At 43.1% G+C, this 26,825-nt stretch overlaps 1 protein-coding gene across 1 annotated transcript in view; it reads left to right on the top strand.

Annotated features, from left to right (window-relative positions):
• Positions 1-3,445: 3,445 nt before the first annotated feature.
• The window catches only part of Adarb2 (adenosine deaminase RNA specific B2 (inactive)), a 208,440-nt gene continuing 185,060 nt past the window's right edge, over positions 3,446-26,825 (top strand). The window contains exons 1-3 of the mRNA XM_036188873.1: positions 3,446-3,476; positions 3,768-3,854; positions 16,079-16,986. Coding sequence (XP_036044766.1) covers positions 3,446-3,476; positions 3,768-3,854; positions 16,079-16,986 — 1,026 coding nt within the window. The remainder of the gene's footprint in view (positions 3,477-3,767; positions 3,855-16,078; positions 16,987-26,825) is intronic.

Here is a 26,825-nt window from a genome sequence, read left to right as displayed (position 1 = left end):
AGTTCCCTGATTTATTTGGTTGCCTTCATTTGGTTTATATAAGCTGGCCCTTGAGATATAAAATCTACCAGAAAAAATAAAACTTGGTAAGACATTAAGACTACTAGATAAAAATATAGGCTATTTGAGGGATGAAGCAATGACTCAGTGGTTGAGAGCATTTACTGCTCTTGCAGAGGACCCAGGTTCAATTCCCAGTATCCACATGGTGTGGCACTATCATCCATAATTCAAGTTCCAGGGGATTCAGTACTCTCTTTTGAGCTCCAAGGACACTTGGCAGGCATGTGATGCACATACATACAAGGAAAGCTCTCATACACATACATAAATATTATTTTTAGAAATAAATATAAGACACTTAGCTAAGTTTTACTGTCTTTGATGTGGCAATGATTTATTTTAATTTAAAAATATTTAATTGACTCATGAAATCATATATATTTAAAGTATATCATGTTATAATTTAGTAGATGTATACATTGTATAATTATCATAATTAGATTAATATACCCATCACCACTCATAGTTACCATTACATGTGTGTAAGTGTGTATGTGTGTATGTGTGACTATGTGTGTGTATGTGTACTAAGGACATAAAATCTGTTCTCATCGAACTGCAAGTGTTCAGTGCATTGCTGTTACCTATAGCCATGATGCTGTTCACTGGGGAATCAGAACTTTGTCCTCTCATAGGTGAAAGCTTTATGTTCTTTGACTGGCATGGCCCTAGTGGGGAAGAGAAGACTGGATTTCACCAAAGGTTAGCTCGGAATTAGCCAACATATACTCTAAATGCATTGCTTGAAATGTTTTAGACCATTTGCATTATAAACCATATTACTTGTAGAACAAATAGCTTTGCCGTTATTGAACCAATTTTTTGGGAACATGTGAGGAAACATTTTTAGTTTATGGAAGGACTATTCTGGAACCTCATGACATGAGAGAGCTGGAATTTGCAAGACAGGGTACCAAAGATGTCATGAGCATTATACTAATTTGGAAAACCGCTGTGCTGACATAGGGCTGGAAGATATACTTACTAGAATGCCAGTCAAAGAACATAAAGCTTTCACCTATGAGAGGACAAAGTTCTGATTCCCCAATGAACAGCATCATGGCTATAGGTAACAGCAATGCATTGAACACTTGCAGTTCGATGAGAACAGATTTTATGTCCTTAGTACACATACACTCCAATGCCTTAGACTTTTCAGATTGTGCATATAAATGAGATCATATAACATTTGTCTCTTACTATAGAACCCATAATTTCAACCATATAGAGGTAAATTTCATGGTTTGTTTCTTTTGCATGATGAATAAATTCCATGATGAGGGTTTACCACATTTTGTTTATTCATTCATCTGACAGTGGACACTTAACCTTTGTCTCTAGGCTACCATGAAGTGAAACGATGGGAAGGATCGCTGTATCCACAGCAGCACACTGCTTCCCATCATCATCAATGGAGCTCAGGGTTTGCACTTTCCCTATACCTTACCATCCCTCTGTTTCCTGTCTGGTTTACAATAGCTATCCTGTGGGTGTGGTGTGGTGTTTCATTGTGGTTTTTCTTGCACTTGCACTTCCTTAATAACTGCTGACATTCATCATTATGTGCTCATTGGCCAGCAGAAAGTCTTCCTTACAGAAATGTCTATCCATGCCCTTTGCCTTAAACATGAACTTCAGATAAACAATAAGGACTTATCTGAGTTTACACTTGCCTCACACAATATGGAGAATATAGGTACACCAAAATCATTGTTCGTCTCAAATTCGGTTTTAACTGGATGCACTGTTTTAGTTTGATAGACATGGGGGAAAAAACAGCAATGACAAGTGAAGCCTTGGATGGATCTAAAATAGTCTTTATATATTTCACAGTTTTGCTGTGAAATAGTTTGGTATATTTTGTGGGGGTTTTGCTAGTGTTCCTGCTTTATTAAAAAATTATAATTTCATTTCAAGATCCCCCAGACAAAATCATTTGAGCTTCACAGTCTTTGTGCAATGTTATTGGACTCACTTAATGAAATTATAACTCAAGCAAGGTATTTCATTCTGTTGGAATAAATGAGCTTGGGTGATGAGAGCTGAGAGGGAGCAAAGCCTTCGCTACGTTGATCCTTCATGTTTGGTAGAATGAAGGAGGAGCAGGCACTTCATATTAGAGTTATTTATTGTTCTCTTTGTGTGAACACTATATTGGTGCCTGTCTCTACTGGAAACAACAGCTGTTAACAGGCTCTGAGATGAATTTCAATGTGATCTCCCCTGGCCTCTAGAAAGCTTGTCTGAAAAGAAAATAGCATTGGAAGAAAAGAGCAAGTTCCAGCCTAGGTCTGGTTGCCTGAAGGCTAAGGGCAGTTAAAACCACCAGTGAGCATTTTGTGGGTATCTGCACTTAGACCAAGGTATAAGTGCAAATGGGAATAGTGGTGTAAGCAGGACTCCTTTGTAATAACAGGAAGAGATAAGAGGCAGTGTTGAACATGGTGACCCCACTAAATCATCCTGCCCTCAAGTGGGAAAGGCTGTAGAGGAGAAGGAAAGGGCCCTGCACAGCACAGCAACAAAGCCCTTCATGGCCAGCAGCTTAAGAGGAGATCAGAAATGCCTCTAATGCTGTACCACCTCAGACAAGTAATGGTAGCACTTTCATCTGTGGTCCTTTAATAACTATGGTACAGATCCATAGCAAAACAGAGAGGGTTTTGCAGACACAAGCAGAGTGGATTCCGAGAGTCCCTTGCACTGAGTCTCTGGTAGTAGAGAGTACCTGCTGTGTGAACAGGTACTGGCAGCTTCTGCACTATATTCTGTTTGGTGGAAACTTCTAAATAAGGAACTTTGACTCTTTTAATTACCCATTTTAAAATGTGTTTCCCAATAGCACTTCCCACTTAGCATTTCTTCACTTCTCTATTTAATAAAGAAATTGCCAGCTGGGCATGTCATGTAGATGTACACCAGTAATCCTAGTCTCTGGGAGGCTGAGGTAGGAAGATATCAAGTTCAAGGCCAACCTGGGTTACAGAGTAAAATACACGTCAACCACGACAGGAGGGATGCAGAAAGCCAGCTGTTCCTGGGTCCCTGGAATTTCATTAATGTCAATGACATTTGACCATCCCTAAGATGGTTCAGGCCCTCGACCGACTCTTCCCTAACTCTCACCTCTAGTACTCCTACTAATACACCCACTAAGTGAAATGACTATGGATTCAATGAGCCTGTGTGTGTGTGTGTGTGTGTGTGTGTGTGTGTGTGTGTGTGTGTGTGTGTTTCTAGGCTTCTAATTTTTACTTCATGTATATAGTTCAAGAGCTCAGAGCAAATGTTCCACAAGTGCGGGAGTTGAGAGAATCCTTGTCTTTTGGGGGACAAGTCTCTCTTAATTCTGAAGTTGTTTCATTCAACTTTCACTCTAAAAATGTCTTTGATAGGAGTTAGCCTACCTACCTGTAAGCAGATGAAAGGCTATTATCCTGAAGACAAAGTTTTCAAGGATGTGGAACAAGAGCAAAGCAGATGCCAAAATTAAATAAATAAGGGAAGAAAGCTGGAACTCATAATGAATGAATGGAGAGAGGGATTTGATATAATGGTGTCAGAAATTCAGAATGAAGTATCTGCAGCCATGATGATCTTTCCACCTCCCTTGTCCAACCTTTTGGTAATAAGAACATACAAAAGCACTGGGTTTTTCTGAAACTTGATGTCAAAAGTGCATTTCCTCTTCTTTATCTTTCCAGACAAAGTAAGCATATTGTCAACCTTCCTCACTCCCTTCAAGTACCTAAGTCCTGGCACCACAAACACGGAGGATGAAGACAATCTAAGTAAGCAACCCCACTTCTCTTGCAGAGAGGTCCTCACTCATTGTGGGGGGGGGGTTGTCTTTTTGTTTACTTGTAGCCATGGAGAAGGGACTAGCTGATCTTGCCCATTATAGGAGATCCTGTTCGCATCTTCAGTAGACCTGTCTTCTTCTACAGTTACATCCTTACCCATAGTTCCATCCTCACCTGGAGCGCCACACTCTCCATATACCCACTAGGAAACTATCATCAACTGAAGTTTGGAGTCCTTGCCCATAGTATAGTCCTCATCTGAAGTACATCTTCATCTTTGGGACCAAACTCACACAGGTATTTATCCTCACCCATAGTATTCATGGTAGTGTCACCTATACCTTGGATCTTCCCTAATCTTCATTCATCTTCACCTTTAGGACCAAACTGCAGAGTTCTATCCTACCCTGAGTCTCATGTTCCTATGGAATACCATCTTCCCTTGCAGTCCCTCATCCCTGTGGTTGAATCCTCACCAGAAGTTTTGTCCTCACTTGGAATCCCACTCTCACTTGCAGGTCTACCCTTAGCTAGAATCCTGTCTCCCATTGCTGCCCCATCTTTACCAAATACCCGATTCTCATCCACACTTGGTGTATGTGCAGCCTCTTTCCTTTCCAAATCTTCACAACTCACTTACATAGCTGCCATCACCAGGAAATCCATTCTCCTCTGAAGTCCCAGTCTCATCAACATCCTGTCCTCATATGGAATTCTGTCCTTACCTGGAGTCCCATCATCATCTTCAGGATAAGAAAATATCTGTAATGTGTGGCCAAGAGCCCCAGGGAGTGTAGGAAATACACTAGTTTTCTTAGAATATTCACTTTTCTCTTTCCTTCATTCTCCTATTCTAACTACAGGAAAAAAAATTAAATGATTGCAATATCATGGTACCCCAGAGAATAGATTTTACAGTATTTTAACAAGAAAAAAAAGTAACTAAGGGGTTTTATTGAAATAGCTCTAGTGCATGAAGCTAGAGAAGAATTGGGGCAACATCATTAGGTGTCTGATGCTGAAGCTGGGTTAGGCAAGGGGGTCATACCCATCTCTTCTGCTTAGATCAATGAGGAGAGTTCAGAATAGGAAGTAAGGAAGAGAGGAAAGAGAAAGAGGAGGGGAGAGGAGAGGAAACAGTGGAAGAGAGGAGAAGGGAGGGAAGGAGAAGGGAGGAGAATGGAGGAGAGGAAGGGAGGGGAGAGGACAAGAGAGGAGGAGAAGGGAGAGGAGAAGAGAGGGGAGGGAAAGGGAAGGGGAGGGAAAAGGAGGGAAAGGGAAGAGAGGAGAAGATTCTGGAAGTATTTGGCTTGTCCTGTGCTCTCCTCTTACCTGTACCATATTGTCAAGCATTTAAAAGAGAAGGCCAAACATCCCACAAGAACACCTCTGGATCTTAATGTCACCTAACAGATGGGCTTCATTTTCAACTAAAATGAGCTAAGAATGTGCTTGTTGTGGAATGGAAAGGAAGCAAGGTGCTATTGGTAGTTGCTAAGATAATTGGCTGAATCAGGCAAAAACACTGGCAGAGATTTCCGTAAAAATGTTGTCTATGTTGTCATCAGCCTCTAAGAAGGACAACATATCGGTGTGGGCACCCCCTCTCTAGACAATTGTTAATGCTATTAGAAATGGGTATTTCTTCCTGTAATTAGTCACTTTCTCCTTTGCTGTGACAAATGCCAGCAAAAGCAACTTAAGGGAGGGAAGGTTTATTTTGGCTCATGGTTCAAGGGTATCATAGTAGGGAAGTCATGGCCACAGAGCATGATCTGGCTGGTCTCATTGCATCCTCCATAGGGAAGCAGAAAGGGAAGGATGCGAGTGTTCAACTTACTTTTTTCTTTTTACTTCAAGATTTCAACCCATGGGAAGATGCCACCAAATCTAAGGAGGATATTCCCACCCTAAGTTAAGGCAATCTAGGAACCTCCCCACAAATACGCCCAGAGATTTTTCTCTGGGGGATCATGTCTAGATCCTGTCAAGTCAACAATGAATAGTAGGCATCATCTCTGCCTAAAAGTAAAGTTGAGGAGTGCTCAAAGGTCAGAACCGTGCCAGGTAGTCACAATTTTCTACTTGGATTTTTTCATTTCTAGAGAAAGGGAGAGATGGGGAGTGATAGGGGAATTAACTAACTGGGCTAAGACAGGGGTTCTTGATGCTAATCTCTGGGCTCCCCTCTTAGCAAGGCTTTGGTTTGCAGCAAAACCTTGACATATTGTGTATATCCTCTTGTCGTGGTCTGAACTGAAAAGTTTCTGAGTTAGTCAAGTTATGGGTGACTACCTCAGAAACCTTGGAAAGAGACGAGTTAAAAAGCACATTGTATTGCTAAATTTAGTGTGACATGAGAGGAATTTGAATTCTGTTTCCTGCTCTCTCCACCTGGAGCTGCTGGAAGGCTGACAGAATCAGGAGGAGAAAGAAGCAGGGAGTTACCTAGGGAACTTCTGGAGACAGAGAAGCAAATGGACTCTAACTTACAGAGATTCAGGGGTCACTTTTCTGTAGTAATGAAAGGCCTAACTAAGATCTCAAAAAATTCAGGACCTTTGTAAAGTCACTGCTTTGTCCAGAGGACACTGAAAAAGTCACATGTGTGCACACACACACCACACCACCATCACCACCACCACCACCACCACCACCACCACCACCACCACCACCACCACCATTTGACTCCCTTTTGAGGCTGACCAGTTAAGAAAATAGGAGCCTAGTTTGGAGCATGCATTTTTACTCTTGGACTTGTGAGCTTGCAAATGGGGATGGGGAGGTTACCAGCACAGAAAGTCACAGAGTTGAGGAGAGGCAGGGACATTGAACACAAGGAATGTTCAATCAAGGATGGATGATACTTGCAATTATTTTCCTCTGATTTGGTTTACTGGCTAATAGAAAGAAATGTACTGATAAAAATACCTTTTAATTGTTTATTATACATTAAGATGCTTTTGAAGTGCTTGGGGAGCCTCATTTTTTGATTAGTGGATTCATTTGCTTTGTATGTGTATGTGTGTGGTTAGGTATGTGTGGGGTGTATGCATGTGTTTGTAAGTGTCTGTGACTGTGCATACATATGTATGTGGAAGCCAGGTGTGGGTATTGGCTGTCTTCCTCCATCTTTCTCCCTCCATTTTGTTTTGCTTTGTTTTGTGGATTTTGAGGTAGTGTCTTTTCACTGAACCTGATGCTCATGTTTCTATCTGTCCAGTAGCCTCTGGGATCTGCGTTTGTCTACACCCCAGTGTTGGGGTTACAGGCACTCGTGACAGGTCCTGACTTTAATGTGGGAGGTGGGGACCCAAATGCAGGTCCTCTTGTTTATATTATAGCAAGCATTTCACCTACTAAATCATCTCTCAGACCTCACTTCCTCTCCAAATGCTGTAATTCATATAGAAACTATTTTTATACATTTGTATTTGGTATGTATATGTCCAAGATGTGAGTGGTATTCATGTTTATGTACATATGTGTGGCATGGCTGTGCTTTTCATGTATATGTCTGTAGTGTGTGAGAGTGGTATGTGTGGTAAATGTATATGTCTGTGTGCATATGTAGTGTGTGTGTGAACATGTGTGTGGAAGGGTGGGTGGGAAGAAGAAGCACATTTGAACCTACTCTAGTCCCATGCTTCATGCATTTGCATCCTCTGAATCTGTTGTTTCTATACTGCTCTACTGTAAAGACAGTTCATGTCTAACCATTCACGCACTTTCAACTGTTCAAGAATGCTTCTCAGCAGGGATCTAGATCCTGGCAACTTGGAATATAGAAAAGGTATTGCTTAGAGCTGTGAATCTCTCCATTTAAAGGAGTTGTGCAAAGAGACAGAAAAAACATAGTCAGGACACATCCCCTACACACAATGTTCTATAGGCCGAGCCTATAGAACATTGGTAACTAGGAACCAATCAGCAGCAAACTGGATCTGAGCTGGGAGACTAATACAATACCATATTTTGAAGACTTGTCTGCCTTCAGCATTCAGCTCTGAGAAAGCTTCACCTTGCAACAAGGAAAAGCAATGTGTCCCTGTCTACCCTGGCCCCACCCTCTGCTCAGAAGTTGGGATTTGGCCCAGAATCAGTGACAAACAACAGAGACCAAGAGTTTCATCTTGCCTTTGGACTCTGATGGAGGACATCTCCTTACCAACTGTATCTGCTTTTCTCTGAATCCCATGCACACACATCACAGCATCATGGGTTACTCATTACAACCCTTTGAAGAAGGCATCTTCTACCAGCTGTTCAATCTGACAAACTGTTGTACGCACGTATACCAGCAAATACCAAGCTCATTCTGCCTTTGGCACACCTCAGCCTGAACATATCTGTCATGTACCCTACGGTTCAGGTTATCTCCTGTCCCTCTCCACACCAAGCCCTCCCCACTGTCTGGAGGAAGAATTAGGCTGCCTGCCATTCTGTTGTTGTTAAGCCCTGTCATCTGGGAGGAGCTGTTCTGTTTTTAAAACCAGGGCTGCTTGGCAGACGAATAACCTTCACTAGGAACAATATTATCTCTTCAAATGTAGCGTGGCGCACTGGATGGCTGGCTCTCCAGAGCCCTCCTGACCTGCAGACATGACAGTGTCATTACCACTGATGCATACAATCCCAATGATGCCAAGCCATGAGAGGAAGCCGGGTGTACATAATAACTGGGTAGAAGATTCTGGCCTGCAAGGGAGCCAGCAGAGAAGGAGGAGGCACATAAAGAAATCTACAAGCAAGTGTGGCTTCTTAGGGATAATAGGAATATGATCCCATTTAAGACTTGACCACCACCTTGTCTAACAATTCCTGAATGTCATCAGCCCAGGTCATCAAACTTAATAAATTGCAAATAACAGATTTATTTGAAAAATAAATATGTAGCCACAGCTATGACAATATACAATGATTTTTCTTCCTGTTCAAAATGCAATTTCTTCATGCCTTAGACCTTTAAGCTTAGCATTATAATTGTCGACACATTTTGTCAAATGAGATAATGTACTTATAAGGCTCTGGAGAAGAATCCAGGTGTGAGGGAAGCAGAATGGAAATAATTTCATTTTTCATTTTCCTATACAGATGCCTTCCTGACTTAGATATTTTCTTTCAGTGCCTGGCGGTCTCCAAATTGCTCATGATTGTTCTATTACTGTTGCTTATGGTATTTATCTAATGTCGTCTAAAGTTATTTGCTTGCTTTTTCCTCTCTAATTCCCATGGTAGAAAGACACATGTGACTACCTGAAAAGACCTTATGGGAGTCACAGTTCAGAGATGTCTTCTTTTACAGTGTCTTGAAGAATGAGGCAATTTGCCACTGTACCAAGGCAGAAGGACCATGGGCACTGAGGCCATGCATGTGGGAGTGAGTTTCATAGGGAAAGGTGTTTGGAACCCAAATCAGGAGTATTCTAAGGGGGAAAATGTAAGCTGAGACTCTATATGTCAGGTGGAGTTTTGGAAAGCTATTCTGTCACCACAGTTACTGCATCATTCTGCTTCCCTGTCTGCCTCCTCAGCATCCTGAGGTAGGTCTGATACACTCATGAATATGCACTTGTATATATACACACACGTATGTGTCTGTGATAAGATCACCCAAGGTCTAGTCTACTCTCAGCCAATGAGCACATGCTGATTCCACCCCAGGTGGCTCCAGGGCTACTCAGAGGAAGGTCTAATACTCAAAGAAAGTTCCCATTGGGTAGGAAGAACAAGAGCAGGTAAAAAGTCCTCTGGAAGCACATGAATTATGAACAAACGGCTATGGAGCCCCCAGCTGGATCAGGCCCTCTGGATAAGTGAGACAAATGAATAGCTTGAACTGTTTGGGAGGCATCCAGGCTATGGGACCAGGACCTGTCTTTGGTGCATGAGCTGGCTGTTTGGAACCTTGGGCTTGCACAGGGACACTTTGCTCAGCCTGGAAGGAGGGGACTGGACCTGCCTGTACTAAATCCACCAGGTTTGGATGAATCCCCAGGGGAGTCTTGGCCCTGGAGGAGATGGGAATGGAGGGGAGGGGATGGGGAGAGGTGGGGGTGGGGGAGGGTGAGGACAGAGGAACCCATGGCTGATGTGTAAAATTAAAACACAAATATTATAATTATAATAATAATAATAATAATAATAATAATAATAATAATAAATTTTTAAAAAGAAGTCCTCATGTCCCCTCACAACCCAGGTATATACACATACTGCCAGAGCAAGAATCCCAGGGCACAGCTAGAAATTGACAGCACAAGAGCCACAGTGTTTACACAACCCTCCATATTTATTTGTAGGATACAAGGATCTCCCCACTACTCTCCAAGCACATGCCTTCACAAGCAGCTCTTCCAGACTGTGTTTAAAAGTCAGAGGGTTTTTTTTTTTTTTGATCTCCTGACTTTTTAATCTGTCGATTATTATATGTGACAATTTGGGTGTATAAAACCTATTAACTAAATGGAGAAAAAAATGAATATAATTTCCTGGGTCAGAGGAGGGAAGTGGAACGTATTTAATGCCTTCTCTGTGGAGAGGAAAATACGAATGTGTATTTCAGAGTTAGAGATATGAAGAGCCCACAGAAAAGGTGGTAGGAAAATGCCCACATACACCTGGCACCTAGGTATGAGCTTGGCTGCAATGGGGATTTGAGTAGCTGTAGGCAGTATTAGAGTAATGAAGGGTCCTTCTGTCTCCAGCCTTGTCACAAGAGGAGTGTTACCCATGTCTGTGTTGCTCCCATTGACATAAAGGAGCCCAAGAAGAAAAGATAGGGCTTTCATCCACATGAGTGGAGGAACAGGCAGTAAGCTACAGTCTCATAGGAGTGAATGTTTGCCTTATCGAGCAAAGAAAGAGAGACCAGGGATGTGTTTTCTTCTGCTGCTAGGGAGCCATGCTGTTCTTTTGCCACATTTCTGGGTGGTAAGATCAATATCTACCATCCAGTACACCAGAGAAATCAGAGAACCACTCACCCTTCTCTCAGGAACATCCTGGAATTTCTAGGTAAATTGATGGAAAACACCAGCTAATAAAATAGTCATGAAGAGAAGCTGGATATGGATAGAAGTAGGGGTCCTGCCCTGCTTCCCTGCTGCACTTCCCACCTGCCCCTGTGGTTGTCTTTTTGCTCAGCCTGATAGGTAGATGATAGATGGATAGATAGATAGATAGATAGATAGATAGATACATAGATACATACATACATACATACATACATACATACATACATAGATTTACTTGTACTCAACCGATAAAGCAAATATAAGTAAGGTCTTCATTTTCTGCCATTTAGAGAAATGGAGCTAACACAGAATGATCTAAGATTCCAGTAAGCATAAACAACAAAAGCATCTCATGTGCTTGACTCTAGACTCTGAGAAGTGAGGACTGACCTGCCTCAAGTTCTAAGGGTCCCAGGACAGAGACCCCAGCCTGAGTCTAGAGAGGCTCTGAAGCACTTGCTAAACTCTGAGAATCAGTTAACCAACACATTCTGCATTGATAATATTACCACAGGTAATGTCATTCCAGAGAGTCTAACTTGTATCTAAAATAGGGACCAACTTCTGTAGTGTTTAATCAACTGCTGCTGATTATTGATTATGAATAAAGGAGCTCATAGAAGCTGACAGACAGTTCATATGGTTATGCTTACTTCACAAGCACAAACACCAGCACCCATGTGAAAAGTGGTGTACTGGGAACACCTGTAGTCCCAATGCTGGGGAGGCAGAAACAGGAAGATCTAGGGCTTTTCGGCCAGCCTAGCCTATTTGGCAAGCTCCATGTTCAGTTGCAGACCCTGTCTCAAGCTGAGAGGACACCCAACATGAACCTTTTGTCTCTACACGTGCGCACGCACACACACACACACACACACACACACACACACACACACACACACACATGAAAACAAAGGAACTCACACCATGGTCTAATAATCAAAGTTTATATGAAGAGTTCCAATTACAACAGTAGTAAGATATTGAGAATTACAGAATGGAAGCAAATAAAAGGAATTTTACCATGTGTAGAACAAAAACATTATTTTCTGAGTTTGATCCTCTAAGATACAGCAGAGGTCATCTGATATGCTGGCCACCATAATCACACTGGCACGATTACTAAATCCCCACATTGTAAGAAATCAATAAGAAATTAGAAGGCTCCAAGCAGGTTTCTAGGCAATCTGATGTGGGGATTTGGGAATTGTTTTGTTTGCTCTTTATTTTCCATTTTGAGTTCAGTTTGGGAAAATCGCATGGTTTAATCTAACATGCACTCTCCCTTGGCTAAAAATACCATAAATGGCAGGGTCCATTGAAGTGTGCACACCCAGAGCACACAATGATTAACACAAATGCCTAAGATTTAGCACTTGCTATCTAAAAGGTAATTATTTTTGCTGAGATCCATAACAAATAAGTGTTGCAAGGTTATAACTTAGAAAGCACTCAGATTCACACTTTTGAACAAACTAACCTCCCCAAGCCTAATAGCTTTTTAGTAGCAAATTGATAAAGATGGTAGTAAGCCCATTTCACAATTTATAAAATTAAACTGAAAAGCTGAGCTGGCTTTCAATGCAGAGCCCAGTGCCCCCCACTGGAGCATCCTAGCAAGGGCTGTTTTGGCTTCTTTATAAAGACATGATGATAGCTATGACTGATGGGTTAGCTCTGAGCTAAGAGGAGGTAGAGTACATGCTGAAAGGAACATTCTCACATGTTGGGATACCTCTGAAAGGCACCTGATTTTCAAAGGCATCCTTTGTGGCTGTGAAATTGTACTTTCTTCTTCATTATTCTCCAACAATAATGCCATAAACTGAGGGGTTAGGAGCACAGCAGCCATTCTGGCCGGTCTCAACCTGCGTAGCTCTCAGGATGCACAAGAGAAGCAGGTCCATGTGTCAACAGCCAGGCGGGCACTCAGTGTCTGTTTTGAAGTTATGGATTCACTGGAAAATTCACCTGCAGTTTCCACTTGCTTAATGAGAAAAAAATTCACACCTGCCACAGAGCTGAGAGCCCCCAGCCCCTAAGAAGATGTGCAAGGTGCGCAGAGCAACCTGGGCATGGTTCTGCCCAGCCAGATCGCCCCAGGACTCATCAAACATGGGGTAGACTTGGCTTCATTATATCCAGATGGCCTGGGGGGGGGGTGTTAATCTACAAAGGCCAAGAAAATGTCATAATCATTCTGTGTCCATAAAATCAACTTATAGCCACTACACAGATGAGAGGAGTGTGAGAGCCCTAGGATTGAGTCCCATCATGAACACAATATAGCATGCAATCTCTGCAAATAAATTATTTCAACTCCTTGAGCTTCCGTTTTCCCCTGCCTGCTTATAAAATGTTGACCATACTAGCCACTAGCCAAGGACTAGGGAAAAAGAAATATAGCAAAGTTAGGTTCTCAATAGAATACATAGAGGCTGGCAGGGATCAGCAGAAGATGGCAGACTGTTCACAGGCATAATCCTTGGGTTTTTATAATAAACTTCAGAGTTTGGCATTCTAGAAGCACACACCCTAGCAAAGTGCAGCAGGGATCATGTGGTCATGTGGCAGTTCACAACTAGGATTTCCTAAACAGGACAGCTTCATTGGAGAATAGTTATCCAAGGTGGCTAATCTTAAATCATCTTTAAATTCATCTTCACTCAGTTATAAGTTATAGTTATATATAAGTCGCTTTCAGGCTGCACAAGAGAAGCAGGTTCATGTGTCAACAGCCAGCCAGGTATTCAGTGTCTGTTTTGAGGTTGTGAGTTCACAGGAAAATTCACTTGGAGTTTCCACTTGCTTAATGAGAGAAAAAAGCACATTTGCACCTGTCACAGAGCTGAGAGTTCCCAGCCCCTGAGAAGATGTATGAGGCGCACAGAAAAACCTGGGCATAGTTCTGCCCAGCCAGATCAGCCCCGGGACCTGCGTGAGTGAGTGTTTGTAAGTGTGTGTGTGTCAAATATATGTGGGTGTGTACAGGTGTGTGTGTCAACTATATATCTAGCTTTATATATGTTATAGCAAGTGATGGTTTTGCTGAACTTACTTTATGTCAGTTTTTTGCAAAGATAGAAAATGTTGGATCAATAAAATGGTTCAGGTGGTAAATAAAGGCGGTTGCCACCAAGCCTGATGACCCACATTCAACCCTTGGGATCCACGTGGTGGAAATAGAGAACTGACTCCTGCAAGCTGTTCTCTGACCTCCATACATGTGCCATGGTGTGTACACACACACATACACACACACACACACACACACACACACACACACACACACACACACAGTATAATTTTTTTAAAAGAAAGAAAATGTTAGAAGTACAAATGAAGTCATTCTTTGTCCCCTTACTTCTTTTCCTCCCTTCCCTCCACTCCCTCTGGGAGATGGGAATATGTCTTTGTGATATAACTGTCTTCTGCTCTTTCATGTCTGTCTACATAAATAATATGTCATGTGAGTATGCTAATGATGTCTATCCTACTCAGTGGATTATTTTGCAAGATCATCATTTTGTCATCTAACATTATGTTGATGAGATTTATTTATGTTGAAGCATATAGAGTCCATTAAGATATAAGTGTTGAGGCTGGGCGGTGGTGGCGCACGCCTTTAATCCCAGCACTTGGGAGGCAGAGGCAGGTGGATCTCTGTGAGTTCAAGGCCAGCCTGGGCTACCAAGTGAGTTCCAGGAAAGGCACAAAGCTACACAGAGAAACCCTGTCTCGGAAAAAAAAACAAACAAACAAAAAAAAAAGATATAAGTATTGTATGTCATTTTGCTGTTTGATTCTATTACAACTTAACCATTCCTCTAGATGTGGGAAGTTAGGTATCTCCTACACTTTCAACTTTAAAAAAATTATGCTACAGTGAACATCTTTATTCATCTCAGTTCTATGATGTGTCCCTAATGACATATTACTGAGTAGGTAGTGTTTCTTGGTTGTCGGTGGGTGTCCCTAAATTTTTTTGCAGTGGAATTGTGCCAGTGTTCATTCCCACTGATCTGTTGGTGTATGTCCTTAGAAACACATTAGCATTTTGGTCTGTTTTACACATTTGCCTGGCTAAGGTGGGAAGGATACCAGAAGAGTAATCCAAGGATTCCTGCTATTCTGTAGGGGAAGTAGAATCCCAGATTTGCAGCTGAACCATATGGTTCATTTAGAACCATTGCCTACCTTGATATGTCAATGTGTGGTATTTTTATTTATAAGGACAAAGGACTTCTAGTAGGTGCTCTTTGTTAAGAAGTCCCAGGAGACTGTGACAGAGAAGTCCAAGAACCACATTCAGATGCAGAATCAAAGCCACATCTCAGCACCTGTGGCTTTTGATGGCTCCCTGGGGGTTGTCTAATCTAGCATGGGACTGGATGCTCAGGACCCTGTGGGGCCCTCAGACTCTCAGCTCTATAAACAATCAGCATGACAGAGGCCCAGCAACTGTATTGACATACACAGGTGGCATGCAGGCATTTAGGAAAGGCAGCTGCACCTACATTTGATTGGTTCCTGGCTATCTCCTCTATGGAGGTCTCAGATGATACACTTCTCACTTCCAGATGTGAATTGGGAGGCAGAGTTTTGAGAAACTCTATTGAGCTTGAAATAAAAGAGTACAGCCTCAACAAAGCCCTACCCCCTGCTCTTCAGTGCTAAGAGCATGACAAGCATCCATCACCACTCCTTATGGCCCCAGCAGCACATAAAGAAGGAAGGCACTCATCAATGCAAGAAAAGCCTTTGTAACCTCTGCTGTTGCCCCAAACCATACATAGGCAGAGCTACTCATCTGATTTTGAGAGATAATGTGGGTGCTGAGGAGGTAGGCACTTATGGGTGACAACAGCATAGCTCACACAGACAACAGAGTGTGAGACCACACATAGGACACATCCATTGCCTGTCTCTTCCTCACATCTTTTCAAGCCTGACTTTTTGAGAACTGACCAATGATGGAGGCCTTTCCCTTATAGGCAACTAGTCCTCACTGCTACTGCTCCCCTGTGTCTTGCAGAAGTCATTACAGCACCTTCTCCAGACCCAGCTGAAGGTGCTGATGGCCAGAGAGCCATAACCCTGGGATTCTCAGCCTTACAGAGCCATCATTAGCAACAGTTTTTATTAGTGGTGACCTGCCAGTGCCCTGGGTCATGACTAATTTGTTCTCACCTCCAGGTACCAGCAGTGCTGAAGTGAAGGAAAACCGAAACGTGAGCAACCTGGGGACCAGGCCCCTGCCTCCTGGAGACTGGGCCAGAGGCAGCACGCCCAGCATTAAAAGGAAAAGGCCACTGGAGGAAGGAAATGCAGGGCATTTCTGCAAACTCCAGCTGATCTGGAAGAAGCTCTCCTGGTCTATGACACCCAAGAATGCGCTGGTCCAGCTGCATGAGCTGAAGCCAGGTCTGCAGTACCGGATGGTGTCACAAACTGGCCCAGTACACGCCCCAGTCTTCGCGGTGGCTGTAGAAGTAAATGGGCTCACATTTGAAGGCACAGGGCCCACTAAGAAGAAAGCCAAGATGCGGGCAGCAGAGATGGCCCTGAAGTCTTTCGTGCAGTTCCCCAATGCATTCCAGGCCCACCTGGCCATGGGCAGTAGTACCAGTTCATGCACTGACTTCACCTCTGACCAGGCCGACTTCCCAGACACGTTGTTCAAGGAGTTTGAACCATCCTCAAGAAATGAGGACTTCCCGGGCTGTGGTCCCGTCGACACTGAATTTCTGTCCTCTGCCTACCGGCGAGGACGGCTACTCTACCACACACTGGACCTCATGGGCCAGGCTCTGCCTGACAGGTCCAGGCTGGCTCCTGGGGCCCTGAGTGAGAGGAACCCTGTAGTGGTGCTGAATGAGTTACGCTCAGGTCTGCGATATGTGTGCCTCTCGGAAACAGCCGAGAAGCCCCGAGTCAAGAGTTTTGTCATGGCTGTGTGCGTGGACGGGAGGACGTTCGAAGGCTCTGGACGCAGCAAGAAGCTGGCCAAGGGCCAGGCAGCACAAGCTGCCTTACAGGCCCTCTTCGACATCCGGCTGCCTGGCCACACACCCAGCAGAAGTAAAAGCAACCTCTTGCCACAGGTGAGACTTCTCGGGTAGCTACCTGTCAGGTGGAAAGATGGATGTGAGTTGGGATATTCTCGCTGTGGTGGGGGAATGAGTCTGTCCCTCTCCTCTAGTGTCTGTGAGCAGAGTGTGGTAATGCACTAGCCTTCCTGAAAAGGTCCCTTTCCTAAGCACACAAAGAGAAATTGCCAGGTTTTATGAATAGAGAATCATGAGACTATTGAGAAAGCAAATTCAACACATCAACACAGCAACTGAGCAGAAGTCATGAGAGAATTTATGAAGCTAGGCAACTTTCACAATGATGGAATCAACACTAGGGAGGAAAGACAGCTAGAGTCACAGGAAACAAGTTGAGTCAGCAGAGGACAGGGTCTTCTGTCCCCATCAAGGAGCCCAGGCTGCAGGAAAAGCAGAATTCATTTGCCAGACCCTCCAGTAGCTTAGAAAGTAGAGAACCAAGAAAAAAATGTCTTGGTTAATGGTCTGGGCTGAGTTTCTAGTCAGTTTCTCTGGGGAAACCAAGATGGGAATTGTCTCATTGGGAGTGGCCAGAACCTCTGTAACTGGTTTCCAACCTGGTGGGAATTTTCCCAGTAAGACACCAGCACAGACCAAGAGTTGTGGGAAGAAAAAACTTGCTGGAAGGCAGAGAAGTTAGAAATGAGAATTAGGGGACTGTGGATATTGCTCAGTTGGTCTAATGTTTGCCCAGCATACATGAAGCCACGGGTTCAATCCCCAGAACTGCATGAACCAGGCTTGTTGTTGCATATCCATAATCCCTGCACTAGGGAGGTAGAGGAAAGAGGACAAAGAGTTCAAGGCTATCTTCAGCTATATAGCAAGTTCAAGATCAGCCTGGCATGTATGAGAGAGAAAGAATAAAGGAAGAAAGAAAGGATCTTTCCCAGTTTTACCAACACAATAGTGGGTCTGCTTTCATTTTTTTTCTTTCTTGATGATCCTGGGGTTCAAACCCAGAGCCACTTGCACATTAGACAAGGGGTCCCCCTGAGCTAAACCTCTAGCCCTGTGAGCCTGCTTTCTTACAGGAGTTTACCTTCACTTATTTAAGATGCCTTTGTAGCACTGCCTGTGTGTCAAGAATTACTCTCACTCCACTTAAGACAAACTTATCCTGCCAAGTTCTATAATTGCTTATTTATGCAAATTATCTTTTCTCTTATCACTTTGAGACTTATTTGTAGATCTCTCTAATGTGGCCGATACAGAAAATTATTTTTATTCATTCTGGGCATCAATCAAGGGAAGAAACACTTTACATAGTTAAAAAGCACTTAGCCCCGTGTGGGATTCATTGTAAGTACTTAATAACATGAGTTATTGCTGTGATCACCACCATCATGACATCACAGCACCTGGAACAGAATCCCTTATTTTGCTTTGGGAGATAAAGAATCCATAAAAGAATTCAGGATGTCATCAAAACCCCAGATACTGCTCAGGGATATGTGTGAAGCTACAAAGAGCATAAAGGAATCTTTCACCTTGAATAACAAATGGATAGGGCATTCATTCACTCATTCATTAACTCACTCCATATTTATTTGACTCTAAGCAGGCATGGGATAGATGCCACAGCAGATATTCTTTGTGTCTGTGCATATATGTGTGTTTGCAGCATATGCATGTATGTGTGTTTAGATGTGTGTGTGTGTGTGTGTGTGTGTGTGCGCACGCGCGCGGGTGCGCGCGCGCGCGCGCATGTATAGAGGCATGTCAGAGATCAATGTGGTGTGTTTCCTCTATCACTCTCCACCTTTATTTATGTTTATTTTTAATTATGTGTACATGTAGAGGTATGCACATGGCTGCAGTGATTTCATTACCTGGTCCTATACCTGAAGTTACAGGTAATTGGGAGCCATCTGATGTGGGTTCTGGGAACTAAGAGGTCTCTGCAATAGCAGCATACACTCTTAACTGCTGAGCCATCTCTCAGCCCTCCACCTTATTTTTTGATACAGAGTCTCTCACTGACCCTGAAGCTCAGCAGTTTGGTGAGACTAGCTGGCCAATGTGCCCCAATGTTCTGTTGCTAGCCCACTAAAGCTTGGATTACGGGCACGTGCTACCATTCCCTGTTTTTTTATGTGGATGCTGATGATCTAGCCTTGGGTCCTCATGCATGCAGAACAAGCACTTTATTGACTGAGCCATGGTCCTGGCCATAAGATGTACTGCTTACCGGGTGGTGGTGGCACACGCCTGTAATCCCAGCACTTGGGAGGCAGAGCTAGGCGGATCTCTGTGAGTTCGAGGCCAGCCTGGGCTACCAAGTGAGTTCCAGGAAAGGCTACACAGAGAAACTCTGTCTCAAAAAACCAAAAAAAAAAAAAAAAAAAAAAAGAAGAAGAAGAAGAAGAAGAAGTTGAGGGACAGTGGTTTTTCCTGCTCTATCTAAACCCCTCCCCATTCGTTTACTTTACCTCAAGCATTTATTGCACACACAATAATCACTTTAAGGAGCATGTGGGAGGGGGTAGACCATAAACTTCATCAGTCTTGCCTTTCAGCCTATGCTCAAATAAATGCATAACCCCAGTGAAAACAGTGAAAGAAGCAAGAACACTTTCTATATCCACCCCTGTGCACTTACTAGCAAGAAACTTTATGGTCTTTCTTCCTCTCTTTTCTATGCCTTTGTCTTTTTATTTTCCTGATGTCTTCCCATTCTACCCTTCTGCTACCAAGAATCAAACTTGCAGAACAGCCATGGAATCACTCTCCTCCCTATTGCCTGGACTCAGGCTGGGCAGAAGAATGAGCCCCTTCTGAAACTGCCCATGACTTTGGCATGAGCTTGATCAGCTCCTCTCTCTTGCCTCCTTATTTGAGCAGGCCCCATGGTGATTGTGGGCATGCCCTTATTGCTGTTTCACTCTGCGGCAGCTTGATGCCACTTTGCAAAAAGGCTGGAGCTACCCCCAAGGCTCCCAGACAAGCCTGGGGTTATCTATTTACTAGGACACCCACCCCATCTCTCTCTTCTGCTTCCTTCTGTGTGAAATTGAAGGACGTCAGTGAGTTCTGGGTGTGATGCCTCCTTCTTTCATGTTGTCAACTCTGAGCTCTCACGATGGAGAAGCCAGGCAGCGCTACTACTTTGTAATAGTCATTTGACCCCAGAATGCAGCACATCCGTTAAAGCCATGGCTGCTAAATTATTTTTCTCTGACAGACTGCTAACCACTCCGACTGGATGATGAAGGGCATGGAGCAGCTCGAGGGTTGCGGGCCATTCATCACACCACAGCAGTACAGCCATGCCAGGGGCTCATTATCCTCTCGCCTCAGCCCCCTTGAAAAGTACACCCCATAGCTGGGTGGGGGCCAAACATAACAATGGGAATCAGGACTGATGAAATGTAAAGCCTGTCTTAGATAGAGTCTGAGTTCAAGGGAGAATACAAGAAAATAAGCAATTTTAAGGTCTACAGTAATTGCTGGTCTGACTTCCTAGTCAGCTTAAACCCCTTCCTTCTAGGAATTGTGTTATCTCACAACCACTGTCAATACATCATGGGGCCTCTGTCTATTGATCACAGAAATCCTAGCCATGCTCTGTGGAACCCTTGTCTACATGTCATGCAAACCTGTTTCTAGATCCTGAGTGCCTAATTCATAAATCATAGATACTCCATCTATATAGATCATAGAAACTCTATGTACAAATTATAGACCCCTGTCTACACATCATGGGATCCTCACCTATATAGTGAAGCCTTTCATCTATAGATCATGAAACTTTGGGAAGAATCTATATTTGTGAATTGCAGATTTTCCTGCCTATAAACCATAAGCCCCCATCTGTAGATCAGTGAACATTCCGTATACACATTACAATAACCAATCAAGACATCATGAAACCTTTCCCTATATTTTGTGGACTACAACCTATTCATCATTGACCACCCATCTGATCATCATGGAAACTTCCCATATTCTGTGCCCCTCATCTAAGAAGCATAGAATCATTCACTTACACTTCATGAATTTCCCTCCTTGACTATATATACATTGTGCACACCACATCCTCATCCTTCTAGGATGTTCAAGTACACACTTGGTCTCAAAGGCACGTAACTCTAAGAGTTTCAGGTCTCTAGAGATGTGTCCTTTTGTGATCTTTGTCTGATTGTTCTGCTAGCAGTGCCCTGGGTGCAGCAAACCAAATATCTTCACAAAACCATTGCGTGGGCTCTCTGAACAGGGCACTTTCCACCTCCCCTAAGCAAGGACAATGCTTCCAGAGTTTGCTTTGAGAACCTTGTAGCAGTACAATTTCTGGAACTTGGACACTGACACCAGTATTTAATGTTGTCTGCCCAAATTCCCCATATAAGACAAATTTGCAGGATAGCAAAGACACACGTGTTATTCCATAAAAGATAACTAACTGTAGTTTATTCAAGTTTATTCAATGCTTTAACCAAAAACTAGCATAACAAACAAGGTTTCAAGCTATCCTAGTGGGAATTCTCTTAGTTGTATGATAGGCTTTGAAACAAATACTTAATGTGTACCTGTGCTTAGGAATATCAGGAAAGTGTATTTAAGACATAGCTAGTGGGATAGCTCATTTAGTAAAGTGATTGTTATGCAAGCAAGAAGACCTGGGTCTATCTCCAGCACCCATTTAACAAGAACGGCATGTTGGTGTGCCCTTGTAATCCCAGAGTTCAAGAGTTAGAGACAAATGTATCCCTAGATTTGCTGGCCAGCCAGCCTAATTGAATCTGTGAGCTCCTGGCCAAATAGAGACCCTGTCTTCAGAAACAAGGAGGAAGATGTCCTGAGAAATATCAGCTGAGGTTGACCTTCACTTTCTATATGCATGCTACACACATGCATCTGCACAGACACATACACACACACACACACACACACACACACACACACACACACACACACGACACAGCTGAGAGTCTTAGTGGGTTCTGGAATGAAGACAAAGTGTATACAGGATGTATAGGAGAATCCTAAAGAAGTAGAACCTTCTAAACTTTCCCCTGAAAGCTTCAGAGTGTGTCCAAATACATGATGGTAGCTGCTGTGTTCAGAATCCAAACCATCAGCTTTGCTAAACTACCTACAGTAGAGACACAGCAGGAACAGAGCAAGAGTCCATGTTGTGCCTGCAGTCAGGGTTTTGAAATGGTGAGTTCAATTACATGATGCTCACTGCAGAGGTTCAAATTGCAGGAGTGAGTTCATCAGGGTCCAGTTTTCACTATGTCATGTACCTAGTAGCTGAGTCTTAGCCAGAGTAACAAAGTTAAACATTTATTAATGTCTTTAAAGCATGGATCAGACATAAATAGGTAGGGTTTACCATGCTGATAAGAAAGTGTGCAGTCCCGGGACTCCATAAAGAACTGTTGAAAATGATGGTGCCCACTGAGAGATAGCCAGGAGGCTTTGTCCAAATCCCTCCTGTTTTGTTTATCTACAGTTGGTACAAGACCCCTCTAGGCTAACATTGCTAATTGTAGGAACTAGAACAGGAGCATGAGAGTGCATAAATACTCATTACCTGGAAGTATCATCATGAGAAATGAAAACAGTCTCTCACCTCTGGCATGAAAAGATTTGAGTTCAGAAAGCATGGATTTAGAAAGAATGCCTTATTTTTTTAGCAGTTCTGTTGCTCAAAAACTGATTAGAAAAAAAATAAAGTACATGCCAGCACAAGGAGCTAAAGAAAAGTTTGATTCTCCCTATGCACACAGTAAATCTGAAAAGAGAATCAATTAGATTGTTTACAGTTTTCTCATTAACCCTTTATTTCCTCGTGTTTTAAATTTTCTGTATCAAATGGATAGTTGTTTATGGTGTTTTACACGGGTTTAGTCAAAGCAACTAAAACATGTTTCCTCAAAGTAAAAGAGGAAACACCTTCTAAAGTGACTCCTACAGGTTGGTTGATTTGAACGATCAAGCCTCTAAGAGGACCCACTGGAGAAGACTGTGCCTGTGGCTTCAGGTGTGTAAAATTGACAAAAGTTTGAAATAAGTATGCCCCAGAAGGAGCCCCTGACAATAAAGCCTAGGAATCAAATGTTAAAAATGCATGCCACATTTCTCCTCCTGCAATGACCTCCGTGGGCAATGTACATAAACTGTGGAATAAATTAGTCATGTAGGAAACCAGCCCTTCTTACCCAATAACTTCTGGTAATTCTATAACATATGTAATGAAAGAAAGAGGATGGCTTTGCTTTGCTAAATCATGATTCTTCCTCATCGAAAGTTAATTCCTGTTCTTGAAAGCTCTGATGTGAGTGGTGGCACACACCTTTAATCCCAGCACTTGGGAAGCAGAGGCAGGTGGATCTCTGTGAGTTTGAGGCCAGCCTGGGCTATAGAGTAAGTTCCAGGAAAGGCACAAAGCTACACAGAGAAACCCTGTCTCGAGGAAAAAAAAAAAAAAAAAAGCTCTGATGGTACTTTAAGAACAGTGGAGGAAGGCAAGACAGAGAAGACATGCATGGCATTTTGGGCCAGGATCAATCATGATACTATCTTAAAAATGGGCTTTTTGTGGGCAGGTGAGACGGCTCAATGGGTAAAGGCACTTTAAACTTCTGTAAAGGTGACTTCACAAAGTTGTCCTCCATGGCATGTGAACACATACCCCATACACATAACATCTGTACAATAATAAGCAATTCCCTTTTTAAAAAATAATAGGATTTTTCTCTTAATTTGGGTCACATTTATAAGATCTTCTGAAAATAAACACCCAAACTCTGACACCTTTTGGTTCCTCTTGGGAAATTTGTCCAAAGGTGTACTTCCTAGATTGTGGTTTATATGAAGGTATATCATTTCCCACCCAACCTCCCTGTGATGGTTCTGTTCTCTGAGCAAGGTGAAACCAAGCTGGGCCTAACCACATAGTAACCAGGTCCTCTACCCTTTACACACCATCCCAGAAAGGTCGCTTGTTTCTCTGCACCCATACTCCCCTAACCTATTAGCAACATAAAGTAGGAACTAATCATGTGACTCTCTTCCTTCCAACACCTCTGCCTTCCAGATTCTATGGCTACACACATCCACTTGTTGTTTACGCAAGAGGGTAAGATGGTCATTTACCAAGAGAAAATGCCCTCTCACACACCTGGCTGTCCCCCAATTTGCCCCTCCTGAATGTTCTGTTTCCTCAGAAGAAGCAGCTACAATGAGCGAAAGGTCATTTCATAGCTATTACATGTGAGAAGTAGCTTTGGAAAACACCTGTTGGGCCTGTGAGAGGACTCATAGGGTAAAGGCATCTGTTGTCAAGCCTGAAAACCTGAGTTCAATCCTCAAGAGCCTTGTGGTGGAATGAGAGAACTGTCTTCTTCAACTTATCCTCTGACCTTCACACAAACCATGTGGCAAGTATGCATGGGTGCTTGTACACACACACAACACATGCACACACCACAAACACACACACACACACACACACACACACACACACACACACACACACCACACCACACCAAAATAAATAAATAACATGCATACAACTTTTTAATAGAGCATGTCCTTAATTAGGCATGGAAGACTTTGTAGATGCTTAACACGTTTGTAAGTCTATACAATGTATGTATCACATTTACTATCCATGTGTACAATATATATTATCAATGTATATGTAGCATCCCTATATATTTTTAGACTGTATATCTGTATAATGTACTGTACTGTGCACACACAACATACAATACACTGTGCATATAATACACTGTGCATTGACACGATAGCGATAGCTTCTACCTTATTTTCTACTGAAACATGAATGATGGCATGAGTACAAAGATTTCACAAATAGGCATTGCAGCTTGATGCTTTGGCATTTTAACATTGTGGATATAAATATTCGGCAGTTAAGCAGTGTCTACAAGCCAAGTTCTGTCAATTGACTCACTTGATGGCCATAATTAATGATGATCATGGTGATGGTGACACAGCAGCTAATATTTATTAGGCACTTGATCTATAATGACTCTAATTCTGTGTTTACATATAATGGCACAGCATATGGAATCTTTGCTCTAGACGTTAATTATGTTCCCATCTGACAGATGACTGTGCTGAGGCCCTTCTGAGGCAGGTAAGCCCTGGCCTAAAAATTGAAAGGAGGACAATTACAAAAAGGTCCGGCACTTGGCTTCTGTAAGGCTGTAGTAGTGACCTTGTCCTTAAGATACCTGTCACTTTCCCATCTCCCAGTGGCTTTCTGGCTTGTGAAGGAAATTGAACACTCTTGGTTTAAAAGGAAGTTTTTATCTTAGAAAAAGCAAGCTTAAAGGGACTTGCTGCTATTAGTTCTTTGAAAGAAGGAAAAGTTATTGTGGTCTGACAAAGGAAAGGGCTGGGTTGAGTTTGGAAGACTGCAGAGCTTAACTATGTACAAGGAGAGATTCACAGCTGGAGTGGGGCAAACACATGGGTGTCATGTTCCAGCAGGTTGTTGATTTTGGAGTATGTAGAAACTCCTACTTGGGCAGGAGGAAACACTCTAAGCTGCCCTCATGGATGAATTCCCATTAAAAAGCTGTCCTCCTAGCTCTCCCGGCTTCTGCTGATGCCTCTGTGGAGCAGCAGGGTGCTGGAAGCTTGCCAAGGGCTCCCTCCCATTTGAGAAGGCAGCTGCTTTTGTCAGCTTAAAGCCTGCAGCCGCACTTGTGTAGATGGACTTTCTGGGGAGGGGGAGGGGGTGCCCCCTTCCTTTGGGATTCATTGTTATACTGAAAAGGAGACAGCAGAAAGAGATGGCAAGTGGTAGAATGCTAACTTGTAAATCAGTCAGAGAAAGAAAAGATGACTACTCAGGAGAAAAGAAAGAAAGCACCCCCACCAAGCTAGACAAAGAATACACCCAGGGAGGTGCCAACGTTGGCTTTGTCTTTCCATACCAAAGGGCACCTGGGGGAGATCTCACTCCTTTAGGGTCTCTCTCCCTTTCCAAATTTGTCCTGTCTTCTCTCTGGCACCTGGGTGACTTAGTTTCAGTAGTGGGCTTCTGTGAACCCCTAAGAGAGGCTAGGGAGATGGCCGGAAGAGAGGCTTTAGGATGGAGCAGAAACTCTGCACAATGCTGCTTGGCCTAATAAGGTAACATGTTGACGGCAAAGCTCAGGGAGAGCCTTGACAGATGTGGAACCTGGATGCTCACTCTTGAGCTTCACTGTCCTTAACTTCTGCTCTTCCTCATCCTAGCTCTAGTTCCCTGGACAACCAATGGCAGATAGGAGTTAGAATATAAGCTTAGTTGTTGAGTTAGAGCAGAGAAGTTGGAGAAAAAAGTAGAATTCATCATGAAAACCCATAAGCCAGTGGGAGGGAAAGGGAAGAGAGACATAATTGGGTAGAATACCTCAGACTGTGTAATGCACAAGACAGCAAGCCCAATGTCAGCCTGCCCACCAGGAGCTTCCCCTACAAACTCTGATGACTCCAGTAAGTGCCGCAGGTGTCCCAGAACCTGACCATCACCTTGAACGGTCCAGGAAAGACAGCAGTAGCTTGACTACTCAAAGGTGCTGCAGAGAGGATGGTCCACTGACCATTCATATGCAGGAAATAGGATCCAGACCAGTCTAGACAGCATGGCTGTCTAGAAAACCTACCACCCATCTTGGACTAACTTTTGACTGAATCTTGCAAAAATTATGTCAAAGATGGTTCAAGTGAGTTTATACATAGTGAGGAAAGGGGATGTTCTCACCTCTACAAAAGCATTTCACTAGCTACTCTCACTCCATCCCACCCCCAGTGAACTGTGTACCCCATACTCTGTAAACCCCTGTCAGGGAAGTGGTGCAACTATCCTG

Source organism: Onychomys torridus, chromosome 5 (genome assembly GCF_903995425.1).
Source record: "Onychomys torridus chromosome 5, mOncTor1.1, whole genome shotgun sequence".
Lineage (NCBI taxonomy): Eukaryota > Metazoa > Chordata > Mammalia > Rodentia > Cricetidae > Onychomys > Onychomys torridus.
Note: the sequence above shows the minus strand (reverse complement) of the source record. Positions and strands in the feature narration are given on the sequence as shown.